Source organism: Uranotaenia lowii, chromosome 2, assembly GCF_029784155.1.
Source record: "Uranotaenia lowii strain MFRU-FL chromosome 2, ASM2978415v1, whole genome shotgun sequence".
Lineage (NCBI taxonomy): Eukaryota > Metazoa > Arthropoda > Insecta > Diptera > Culicidae > Uranotaenia > Uranotaenia lowii.
In genome coordinates this window covers 300,672,119-300,684,461 of record NC_073692.1, presented here as the reverse complement: position 1 = coordinate 300,684,461, position 12,343 = coordinate 300,672,119, and the positions used below count along the sequence as shown (strand labels likewise).

The 12,343-nt window shown below is 41.2% G+C and overlaps 2 protein-coding genes across 3 annotated transcripts; both read left to right on the top strand.

The window, feature by feature from the left end:
* The first annotated feature begins 931 nt into the window (after positions 1-931).
* LOC129746810 (uncharacterized) lies at positions 932-5,662 on the top strand. Its single transcript, XM_055740696.1, has 5 exons — positions 932-1,107; positions 1,167-1,248; positions 1,307-1,392; positions 1,454-5,270; positions 5,352-5,662. Exon 4 carries the CDS (start codon positions 1,551-1,553, stop codon positions 4,458-4,460), a length of 2,910 nt encoding a protein of 969 aa, XP_055596671.1. The 5' UTR covers positions 932-1,107; positions 1,167-1,248; positions 1,307-1,392; positions 1,454-1,550; the 3' UTR covers positions 4,461-5,270; positions 5,352-5,662.
* Positions 5,663-5,841: 179 nt separating this feature from the next.
* LOC129746421 (uncharacterized) lies at positions 5,842-10,004 on the top strand. 2 transcript variants are annotated; one of them, XM_055740069.1, is made up of 4 exons: positions 5,842-9,604; positions 9,664-9,745; positions 9,804-9,889; positions 9,951-10,004. In XM_055740069.1, the coding sequence occupies exon 1, from the start codon at positions 6,377-6,379 to the stop codon at positions 9,371-9,373; it is 2,997 nt and encodes a 998-aa protein (XP_055596044.1). In that variant the 5' UTR covers positions 5,842-6,376; the 3' UTR covers positions 9,374-9,604; positions 9,664-9,745; positions 9,804-9,889; positions 9,951-10,004. The 2 variants fall into 2 exon arrangements, with proteins under 2 accessions (XP_055596044.1, XP_055596043.1); XM_055740068.1 differs by having other exon boundaries at positions 5,842-9,745.
* The last annotated feature ends 2,339 nt before the right edge of the window (positions 10,005-12,343 follow it).

Below are 12,343 nucleotides of genomic sequence, written 5' to 3'. Positions count from 1 at the left end.
CTTCCGATATGCTTAGCTCGGGATGTCCGTGATAGTGAGATGCTGTGAGATGGAAGTAAATTGTTCGTATACAGTTTGTAAAATATAATTCAAAATGTTATTTTTGAAAGCAATTTTGAAAAGTTGGCGAGTAAATTAGAGATTCTGCATTCTCAAAATAAGTAGATTAATAATCTGTCAGCACATGAATCAGATTAGGTAATAAACTATCAATCATAATATAGCAGAAAACGTTCTCAATGTAGATGAAGCACGTTGCAATTGGCAAACATGAACTAGAAAATTGGGAAAAATTGCTATTGAAACAACTAATTGGTAGAAAAAATTGTTACCAATAGTAAGTTTCATGTTTTATCTACATAAATATGTAACATGTATGTTTGTAAAGTGTATATAACTCCAGCTAACAACCGTTTTACAAAAGACGTTTGGGCCTCCAACACAACGATTTTGGCTAAAAGTAGACCTTTACTACTAAATTTAAAATGTTTGCTAGTAAACCCTGAATGCTATCAAAATACATTTTTAACTAACTAGTTATTTACTTATTTTAGCATTTATGTCTTTTTGTCATATTTATTGTCTAATCTGACTTTTTGTCCTCTTGTTGGTCTTCTATAAGGATATTCCAATCACATTTAATTAACTGATGAATTTGCGGTTGAATTTTATTGTGAATCATAATTTTGTTGAACTGCTAAGAATATCCATTAAAAAAATTCATTGAATGATTTTCGTCTTTTTGTTTTTGATGTAAACGTGTCGTATCTACTATTGGTCAGAAAAATTTTTTTATTTAGGTATTAGAAAAGGATTCAAACTAATTCCAATTTTATCATTAGGTCGGTGTATTGAAACATGTACGAAGTTTGTTGAGCGTGTAACTGCGCGACTCGGCAGCCATGTCGGAAAGTGAGACGGAGACCGGTGATTGGTGATGGGGAGTAGGATAAACAAAAATAAAAGAAACAAACTAAAATTTGGCTCGTCATTGCGTGCTTAGTGCAGGAGTGATTTGTAAAATTATCTTATTAAGCTAAAATAGTACGGTTAGTGCTGAGTAGTACGGATTAACATTTACTGGAGGACGTTGTACATTTAAAAACCGTAAGTGAAAGACATTTGCTAAAATACTTATTACTAAAATTGTATTTGACCTCACATAGGTAACAGCAACAGAATCTAACCTACAAAAACAGTTCCGATTGATACAGTTAGTTCGTGAAACAAGATAAAACCATTTGAATTGTAAGTAAATACCTTAACATGTTAAAACTAGTATAACTTACAATGTTTCGTAAATCAGGGTTTCGAGCTGATAGCAAAAAAGCAGCGATTTAATTTCTTGATCCCGGTACACCGACGTTACTGTCCGATAAAAGAAAACTTAATGTAAGTTTGAAGAAATTTGTTATTCATAATCGCTTAACTAACAATAAAAAATATCTTTTAGCTTCAAGCTGCTATACAAGAAAGGCTGCTCTGAGGATTCGTTTTAATTATCCGAACATTCTTGAAGATTAACGAATCTTCGTGGACAAAACCTGGCAATGTCGGATCCGGCGAATGAAACGCTGACGAATGTCGAAAAATCGACTGAAAATCGGAACTGTATGTACTGCGAGGAGGACGATAGTGCGGATAACATGGTCCAATGCGACATGTGCAACTTTTGGAGCCACTATCGGTGTGCAGGTGTCACTGACGCGGTGAAGAAATTACCCTGGAACTGCAAGAAGTGCAGTAATATGCTGAACGTTCCGAAAATAAGGAAACCGGTCAAGAAAGTTGTTTCCAAACGGACAGGCAGTGCCAAGAGCGATGCCGGGTCGGACTCCGGAAGACTACGAGAAGGTCGAGTATCCCTTCAAGAATCCCTGAGTCTATTGGAACAGGAATCGGCTGCGATCGAGCAGCAACTGGAGGAGGAACAAGTGTTGCATGATAGACGTTTGGCGCTTGAACGTTCTATCAACGAAAAAAGAAGAGCGCTGCACCAAAGGCAGCAAGCGGAAAAGCTTCGGCAGGAAAAGGAGCAGTTGGAGTTGGAACTAGCGGATCATAAGGACTTCCTGATCCGCCAGAAACAAATGCGGGATCAATTCCAGAAGATGAAAGCGGATTTAAGTCGGGAATTCGAAACGGAGAGCGAAAATGAGTCGCAAGATCCGGATGTTAGTTCGGACAAGACGAAGCGCTGGGTGGAGAAGCAGAACGATCCCCGTGGAGCTTACTCCAAGGAAGCTGCTGCCGTACCGAAGTTGCTCAAGGCCGGACGCGAGGCGTACAACGAACGGCATGGTGTTATAGTTCCAGAGCCAGAGAAATATGCTCGCTCGGTAAAACAACATCAACAGGAACAGTTAGGAGTTTCTTCGAAAACTGATATCCGTCCAAAATGGGATACGCCGGTGAAAACGACTTCCGAACAACGTTTCAAATTATTATTGGAACAGCGTTTGAAAGAAACCGGGTATGGATCCAGGGAGGAACCGGAAATAAACGAACCGGAGGATTTAGAGCTGAAGGAGCTGGAAGAGGCTTTCATTAAGAAGTTGTTGGAGCGCAAAGGTAACTTTGAATCGAGTGTACCAGCATGTCACTTGAGTGCTGGACCAACCAAGGAGCAACTGGCTGCGCGTCAAGCTGCATCGAAGCACCTTCCTACTTTCCGCGGAGAGCCCGAGGTCTGGCCACAGTTCATAAGCTGCTTCGAATACACTACAGCGGCTTGTGGATTCACAAATGTGGACAATCTAAAAAGACTCCAGGACAGTCTACAAGGATTGGCGAAGGAAGCTGTTCAAAGCAGATTGCTCATGCCCGAATCTGTGCCGGAAGTGATCGAGGATCTGCGACAACTATTCGGCAATCCGGAGAAGCTGCTGAAGTCGCTTGTGACCAAAGTGCGGAAGGTGCCAGCCCCACGAGTGGACAAACTGGAATCTTTTTTGTATTTTGGGATCACTGTCAAACAGTTGTGTGATCACTTAGTGGCAGCGAAACTGCAGGATCACCTGAGCAATCCCATGCTCGTTTCGGAACTGGTGAACAAGCTACCATCCGAATATCAGCTGGAGTGGATTCGTTTTAAGAGAGGTAAGATTGGCCTTCCTCTCTGTATGTTCGCCGATTTTATGAATGGAATCGTGTCAGAAGTTTCTGAACTGGCCGATTTCAAGGGAGAGCAGAAAACCGTGATGGATGAAGGGAGAAACCGGTATAAAAGGAAAGAGCGAGTGAATGCTCACGATGTTAAAGTGTTCCCGCCTTCGCAGAATACTACACCCGTGAAATCCAGAAGACCTTGCCCGATGTGCAATCGCACGGACCACAAATTGCGGTTCTGTGACGACTTCGCCTCAATCTCGTTGTTTGATCGTCGAAAGCTGGTTGACAGGCTGAAGTTGTGCAACCTTTGCCTGAGTGACCATGGTAAAATAAAATGTACTTTCAAGGTCCGGTGCGAGATACGAAGCTGCAGAGGAGCACACCATACGCTGTTACACTGCAATGAAGAAGCCGTCAACGTCACCGTCGCTGAGTGTAATCCACATCATAAGAGAGATCGGTCAGTAATCTTTCGAATGATACCGATTACTCTGTACCATGGGGGAAATGCAGTCGAAACGTTGGCGTTCCTGGACGAGGGAGCTTCAACAACACTCGTTGAGAGCTCATTAGCTGATTCGTTGGGCGTCAAGGGTATTCCGGAACCCCTGGTCATCCTGTGGACAGGAAATGTCAAGCGAACCGAAGAAAATTCAGTAAAAATCGACCTACTGATATCCTCGGTAGATTCTCGACGGAAATTCATGCTGTCATCCGCCCATACCGTGGGAGAACTGAAGCTGCCATTGCAGAAGGCGAGTTACGGAAACATCGTAGAAAAGTATCGACACTTAAGCGGAGTCCCTTTGTCGAGCACCAAGATGGAGGTTCCCAGAGTTCTCATCGGTCTTGATAACCTACACTTATTCGCCCCTCTGGAGTCCAAGGTTGGTGCCCCGGGAGAACCGATTGCCGTGCGCTCAGCGCTGGGTTGGGCAATCTACGGTCCCGACTTGAGATCGGAACAGCGACATAGCTACTTCAATCACCATCTGGTTCAGAGTTTGAATAATCGGGAGCTTCACGATCTGATGGCGGAGCAGTACGCTCAGGAGGAATTGCCTTCACCGTTTGGTCAGTCTATGGAATCAGAGGAAATACGCAGAGCCCGGGACATCCTAGAATCGACCACCGTCCGTGTAGGCGACCGCTTCGAAACGGGACTCATCTGGAAACAGGAACCCGCCTTTCCTGACAGCTATCCAATGGCGTTGAATAGACTGAGGAGTCTTGAGCGACGGTTCAACCGAGAGCCACATCTGCAACGGAATGTAAACCAACAGATCGAATACTACCTTACCAAAGGCTACTGCCACAACCCGCATACCAAAAAACTATATCTTAAATAATCAATACGAAACATCTACGACTCTAGAAACAGTGATTATTTCGGTGAACGTAGTTATTATTTTAAACTTTACTTCGACAACGATAAGAACGAAATATGAACGTCCATGTGAATAAGTGATGGTACCTGTAAAGGTGAATGAAGGTTTAAACGATTTACTTCAATTTTATTAAAAAATCGTAAAACTGTTCTCGAACCTTTACGCATAGCGTTCATGTCACATGTCAAACTCACGTCAAAAATGACCGAAACGCGGGTCAGAGATGCCAGGTGGTTTAAAAAAAAAATTAGCACTGATTTGTGAAAATATATTTTCAATATATTTATTTGTTGATTTACATTCAAAAATATTGTACATATTTTAACCCTTTTACCGAACGAATATGTATTGATCTATTCGTGCATTCTTAATCATCTCAATCAATCCTCAATAACCCTTTTTCATTTTCACATTTATATTCAATTTAATTTTCGTTAAAAAATAGTACATAACAGACATTTAGGTTTATTCACAAATAGTATAGTATACTAAAGTTTATTATAGGCTCATTATATAAAATCTTTTCCCTTTTTAATTGTTACACAATGCTTCGAGAATGAATTATTATATTAAACTCATTTTAAAAAAAGTTAAAACTTTAAAATAATTCAATCTGGCATCACTGTGTGGTTGGGCGCGCACTTTCAAAACATTTGTTTTGTTTTGCCCGGGCAAATTTATCTGCGTTTCGTGCTTTTCACCGGCGTCACGGCCAGTTTCCAGCAGTCAGACCCGATTGTGTCGGTTCCTTTTAAGCTGTCGGAACATCAAGTAAGTTTTGATTCATTTGTGGTTTTAATGTTACAATCTGTAGCCTTAATGGTTTATTGACTGACATTTTTTTAATTTTAGCTCTCGTACAATCGTGAACCAAACGACGATAGCGGAACAGCGATAAAGGATAGAGGAACAGCGATAGCACCTTTTCGCTATAACCGAATGGGACCGTCGCTGGAAATTTCAGCCATTGGACGACGAACTCGCGATACCAGATGGTAGAATTTAGCGCAGGAACAATGATAACACCAATTCGCTGCCCCTGTTGTCGGATGGGATCTTTGTTGGCGATCCCTTGCAATCACTTACAAATTTTAGGCGGATGACCGTAGCCGATCGATACCTAATTAGATGAAAATGTAAGTAATCTGAATAAATAATTTCATATAATCGAACAAAAATGTTTCCATAAAAACATCCGAAACCCCTGTATAAAAATTTGCATTTGTGTGCGTGCCATGTTCCCGTAAATATGATTCTATTAAACGTATGCATACCTTCGGAAGTAACATTTTGTCGAATCGTTTTATACCTTTATTGGAAATGTTCGGTTACAAGAAAACTTTAAGAATAACTGTATCGAAAACAGTTAGATGACCAGAATACGTTTTCCACGAACGATTCTTGGACGTTTTCTCAACTGTTTGTAGAACAGTCGCCCCATACAAATGTTTTAACAGTTTTAAACAGTAACATAACTTAACGCCACATTCAACAGACCGTCGTTTTGGAATTCAAGATAAGTGCAATGTTTTTTATGGTTTCAGATATCATTTTCTAAACGTTTTTTTACGCTGTTTCTTATCGTTTTATAACTTCAACAGGAACTGTTATGTTACAATATTTTCGTATTCGGGAAGGCCACGAAAGAGGAACTGTTGAATACCAATCCTTCTTCCGTGTGGTATCTTCCTCTAAACGTAGTACTCAATCCGAAGAAACCACATAAGATACGCTTGGTGTGGGATGCAGCGGCCAAATCCCAAGGAGTTGCCCTCAATTCATTCCTTCTCAAAGGCCCCGACCTACTGGCATCACTTCCGGCAGTCATCAGCAAATTTCGAGAGCGTCGAGTTGCCGTGGGAGGTGACATAAAAGAAATGTACCATCAGCTCAGGATAAGAGATGCAGATAAGCAAGCGCAAAGGTTTTTGTTCCGTTTTCCGAAAGATGATCATCCAACTGTGTTCGTCATGGATGTGGCCACCTTCGGCGCTGCCAGTTCTCCGTGCTCGGCGCAATACATCAAGAACCTGAACGCCCAGCAGTTCTCTACAAGTTATCCAGCAGCAGCAGCAGCCATAGTTCACCGTCATTACGTCGACGATTACTATGACAGTTTCGACACCGAAGAGGAAGCTATCACGCGGGCCAAAGAGGTACGTTTTATTCACTCGAAAGGTGGATTCGAAATCACAAACTGGACATCTAATTCCACTGAAGTTCTTCGAAGCCTGGGTATTGACGGTGGCTCCAGAGAGTCCATCCATTTGAACCGAGATAAAGCAACACACTATGAACGGGTTCTCGGCATCATGTGGGATACACAGAACGATGAGTTCTCTTTTGCAGTACCTACAAACGTAGCTGCTACTGATGCAGCACCACCGAAGAAGCGTGAAGTCCTAAGCACGGTCATGTCTTTGTTTGATCCGATAGGACTGTTGGCTCCTTTTACAGTGCTTGGAAAGATGCTCATGCAGGACCTGTGGCGAGCGGGTTGCGAATGGGACCAGCAAATCGGCGGAGAGTGTTTAGAAAAGTGGCGACAGTGGGTCGCAATGTTTTCTCGGGTCGAGGGTGTTCGGATTCCAAGATGTAACTTTGGGTCGACACCTTCTGACCAATTTGGCCAAATTCAGCTCCACATCTTTACAGACGCTGGGGAAAATGCCTTTGGATGCGTCGCGTATCTGAGGATTTGCGTAGAGGAAAACGTAAAATGTTCGTTGGTGCTGGCTCGATCGAAAGTGGCACCGATTAAACAACTTTCCATTCCACGGCTTGAATTGAAGGCAGCAGTCTTGGGAGCGAACCTGAGTCTCGCTGTCAGGAACAATCATTCCCTTCCTATAGGCCAAACTTACTTCTGGAGCGATTCTCAAACCGTTCTCTCCTGGATTCAATCTGATCAACGTCGTTATCAACCCTTCGTCGGCTTTAGAATCGGAGAAATTCTGAGTCTCTCCAAGTTGACGGACTGGCGTTACGTTCCGACCAAACTGAATGTAGCAGATTCGCTCACCAAATGGGGTCGTCTTCCAAATCTTTCGAGCGATGGTTCTTGGTTTCGTGGCCCGGAGTTCCTGTACCAGCATCCGTCGAAATGGCCTCAGCAAAATCTTCCCGCAGCAAATACAAGAACAGAAATCAAAGCAATACATCTTTTCCATGGTGTTGAGCTTCCGAGTTGCTTTATCGACGTGACCAGATTTTCGAAATGGAATGTTGTAGTTCGCACAGTGGCGTGCATTTTTCGATTCATCTCCAACTGTCGGCGCAGAGTTGCTGGCAAACCCATCGAAGCTGTCCTGTCAATTCCAAAGCTCAAAAGGCTAATCAAGGTTTACGTTCCGTTTGTAGTTGTTCCGTTGCGGCAAGACGAGCATCGATGTGCAGAAAATGCTCTATTCAGGTTGGCTCAAAGCGATTCGTACAGCGACGAAATCAAGACACTGCAGAAGAATGCAGAGCTACCTTTCCAAAACTGGTTTCCACTAGAAAAGTCCAGCCCTCTCTACAAGCTAGTGCCCTTGATCGACGCCCATGGTGTGTTAAGGATGGAAGGTCGCTCTGAAAAGGCGGAGTTCCTCCCCTTCGATCTTCGATTCCCGATTATTCTACCAAGATCCCACTGTATCACGGATCTTTTGGTTCAACAATACCACGAGAGGTTTGGACACGGATATCGAGAAACGGTGAAGAACGAAATCAAGCAACGTTTTGTGATAAGCGGTCTCACCAACTTGATAAAACGAGCCGAGAGAAGCTGTGTGTGGTGTAAAGTCCGAAAATGTCTGCCGAAGAATCCCAAAATGGCTGCACTACCCGTCCAAAGATTAACCCCCTTCAAACGTCCATTTACTTTCGTTGGTCTTGACTATATGGGTCCAGTTGAAGTCGTCGTTGGTCGCCGCCGAGAAAAACGCTGGGTCGTGGTGTTCACGTGCATGGTTGTCAGGGCGGTACATTTAGAAGTTGCCCATAGTCTTACCGCACAATCATGCATAATGGCGATCCGTCGTTTCATTAGCCGCCGAGGTCCCGCCTCGGAATACTTCTCGGACAACGGGACGAACTTGCGAGGAGCGAGTAAGGAGATAGTCCAACAAGTACGGGAAATTGATAATGTTTGCGCCGACGAATTTACGACTGCTATCACGAGTTGGCACTTCATCCCACCAGGAACACCCCACATGGGAGGGGCGTGGGAGAGGATGGTGCGCTCGGTGAAGCAGGTCATGACAGCCTTAGACGACGGACGTCGACTGAACGATGAAATTCTCCTAACTACGCTAGCTGAAACTGAGGACATGATCAACAGCCGGCCCCTTACTCTTGTATCTACGGATCCAGTGGTAGGTGCACTTTGTCCCAATGTATTCCTGCGTGGTTCAGATCCTAACGAGCCGCATGAAGTCATCAAACCTACCAACCCTGCAGAGGCCCTTCGGGATGCTTACAAGCGATCGCAGCAGCTGGCTGACGACTTATGGAAACGGTGGATAAAAGAATACGTGCCGACAGTCAACCAGCGATCCAAGTGGTTCTCTGAAGCAGATCCTCTTAAGAAAGGAGATCTCGTGTACGTGGTAGATGGAAATCGACGTAAGGCATGGGTACGAGGAATCATCGAGCAGCCGATCATATCCGGTGACGGACGTGTACGGCAGGCATTGGTGCGCACATCGGGTGGTGTTTTCCGACGCGGAACGACTAATCTAGCAGTGCTAGAGATCGATGGTAGTACGGAAGGTGTTCAAAATGTGGGTCCAGAGAGTGCCGCTCACCATGCAACTTTTAAAATTAGCGGTAACTCTGATCCGGTGGCTCCAGAGAGTGGTTCCGGACCAGGTTTACGGGTGGGGGACTGTTGAGCGTGTAACTGCGCGACTCGGCAGCCATGTCGGAAAGTGAGACGGAGACCGGTGATTGGTGATGGGGAGTAGGATAAACAAAAATAAAAGAAACAAACTAAAATTTGGCTCGTCATTGCGTGCTTAGTGCAGGAGTGATTTGTAAAATTATCTTATTAAGCTAAAATAGTACGGTTAGTGCTGAGTAGTACGGATTAACATTTACTGGAGGACGTTGTACATTTAAAAACCGTAAGTGAAAGACATTTGCTAAAATACTTATTACTAAAATTGTATTTGACCTCACATAGGTAACAGCAACAGAATCTAACCTACAAAAACAGTTCCGATTGATACAGTTAGTTCGTGAAACAAGATAAAACCATTTGAATTGTAAGTAAATACCTTAACATGTTAAAACTAGTATAACTTACAATGTTTCGTAAATCAGGGTTTCGAGCTGATAGCAAAAAAGCAGCGATTTAATTTCTTGATCCCGGTACACCGACGTTACTGTCCGATAAAAGAAAACTTAATGTAAGTTTGAAGAAATTTGTTATTCATAATCGCTTAACTAACAATAAAAAATATCTTTTAGCTTCAAGCTGCTATACAAGAAAGGCTGCTCTGAGGATTCGTTTTAATTATCCGAACAAAGTTAACGTTTAAAGCGGGATAAGTTAATTTATGTAAAAAATAATATATAAATAATAATAAAAATAAAAACATTTTATTTGTAGGTACATATGTATTTTAAACATTTTCAGAGGTGAGTACATGTACTAATCTGCCTTTGTTATTTGCACGATAACGTGAGTTCTGTTATATGTTGTATTAAGACATTAACAGACATGATATTTAACGATTTCCTTTTTTTTCTCACTCCAAAGAACGAATACTCAGCTACAACGTCATCTTTCACTAAAACAAAGTTATGTAATCAATTCGGATGGTCAGCGAGCAGTCCCCAAAATGTTACGCTGCAATCTCAATGTAACAAATTTGTTTGAATTCAATACTTTTCAAACAAACTAAACTTTCAAATACACCTCTCTGGAATTTTCAAAAGAAATGCATATTTATAATAAATTATTATTTTAAGTCGTTCGAGACACCCCTGATTCTATCAGATACCAAAATTTATATATTTATATTTATAAATTTAAAATATATTTATCTAAAAATCGCCCATTACAAAATATTTGCAGTGACTTTTCTCGAAAATTAATTTTGAGAAAATATCCCTTTTTGCTCTGAATGCGCCATGTCTGATTGAGCTTCGGACAAATAAAAAAATGTTTTTTTTTAATAATTGTCAATACACGTAATCGAGAAAAAAAATACATTTGGCAACCAGAATAAGTTCATTCTCTCCTTTGATTCATTTGTTTTTACTCTCTACTAACTGGCGCTCAGGTGACTGGTGAGTATAATATCCAATCCAAGGCGGGTAAAGCTAGGTGTGCTCTTATACCAATGCACGGAATCGTCCATCTTGTGACCCTTGTGCAGGCTTCGGACGCATCCTGAGGCGTGACTCATAAGAGGCGAGAGCAGTACCACTCATTGAGGAGGAACTCCCAAACTCCTGGCAGTCGAAAACCACTCTTTCTCGCATCTCTTACCTCCAGAATCGCTAGGAGCGCCAGTCACTCTTTGCTCCCTCAGAGGCTCTGAGCTCCTCCCAAAGAGGCCTCCCTGGGAGAAATAACTTTGCGTGTGACGATTCAGAATTGCTTCGAGTTAGGTACACATGTGATTGCTTCAAGTAGCTCACAGCTGCTGGCTGGCTGCTGGGGGTGGCTGTGCGACGATGTAAGCAAAACGAATTTTAGATTATATTCGTACCTAAACAACGTTAACATTTTTACTCTAATTCAATGTTCATGTAAAACGATTGTCGAAGTTAAGGCTTTCAGATAATATGTTTTACAAAGAAATCGGCTGGTGTTGAAAGAAGTATTGTAAACAAGAACATCCTGCACACTTATCAACCTACATGGCTTTTAAAAACTTAACGTCCACAGATAATCATTCTGCTTGTAAATCAAAAGGCTTAAGGTTGATGGGACATCAAAATTACGTAGTCAGAAAAATTATTGCTTCCCCAGCTATTTTCAAATCTACAAAAACATACGATTTTCACCTTTCTAAAAGAGGTCTAGATAAGTGGCAACAATAAATGAAAAAATCAAATGAAAACGTTTGAAAATTTATAGTTTCAGATATATTTCTGATGTCATAACGCATAAAGCACCAAATGCAGTAAGTTATTGTGTTGTTCGAATAAAATTTTACAATTTTCTGTCAAAAATGATTTTAAAACTATAAAGGTGCTGCATACATTTAGGGGTAAAAATCATCTACCTTAATTCATAAAATTTCATGTTATGTTTTTCTGTCAAAAATGATTTCAAAACCACAAAGGTGCTGCATACATTTAGGGGTAAAAAATTATCTTGTTTCAATCATAAAAGTTCATGTTATGTTTTTCTGTCAAAAATTATTTCAAATCACAAAGGTTCTGCATACATTTAGGGGTAAAAAATTATCTAGATTAAATCATAAAAGTTCATTATATGATTTTTTGTCAAAAATGATTTTAAAACCATAAAGGGGCTGCGTACATTAAGGGGTGAAAAATCATCTAGCTTAAATCATAAAAGTTCATGTTATGATAGATGAAATTTTGAATTTGACAAACGCGTGAAGTGAATCAATCATAACAGCATATAGAATCAAGATTTAAAAGATGAATCTTTTATTTGCATTTTAATGAATTTTCAGCCCAGATTGGTAACTGAATCTAATTCAACTGATTTTCCAAAAAAAAAAATCACACCAACAGTGTTGATATAGGCGAGGTATGTTATAATGGCATTTGAAAAATAAAAAAAAAATGTAGGTACATCTTTGGCACAATTTTTTAAATTTAAATTTTTTTAATGAGAATCAAAATATTTTAAAATCTATCTCAGGATGTTAGGAAAT

Excerpts from the sequence above, each read along its gene's own strand:
- LOC129746421 (XM_055740069.1), top strand. The coding sequence starts at position 6,377 with ATGTACCATCAGCTCAGGATAAGAGATGCAGATAAGCAAGCGCAAAGG.
- LOC129746810 (XM_055740696.1), top strand. The coding sequence starts at position 1,551 with ATGTCGGATCCGGCGAATGAAACGCTGACGAATGTCGAAAAATCGACT.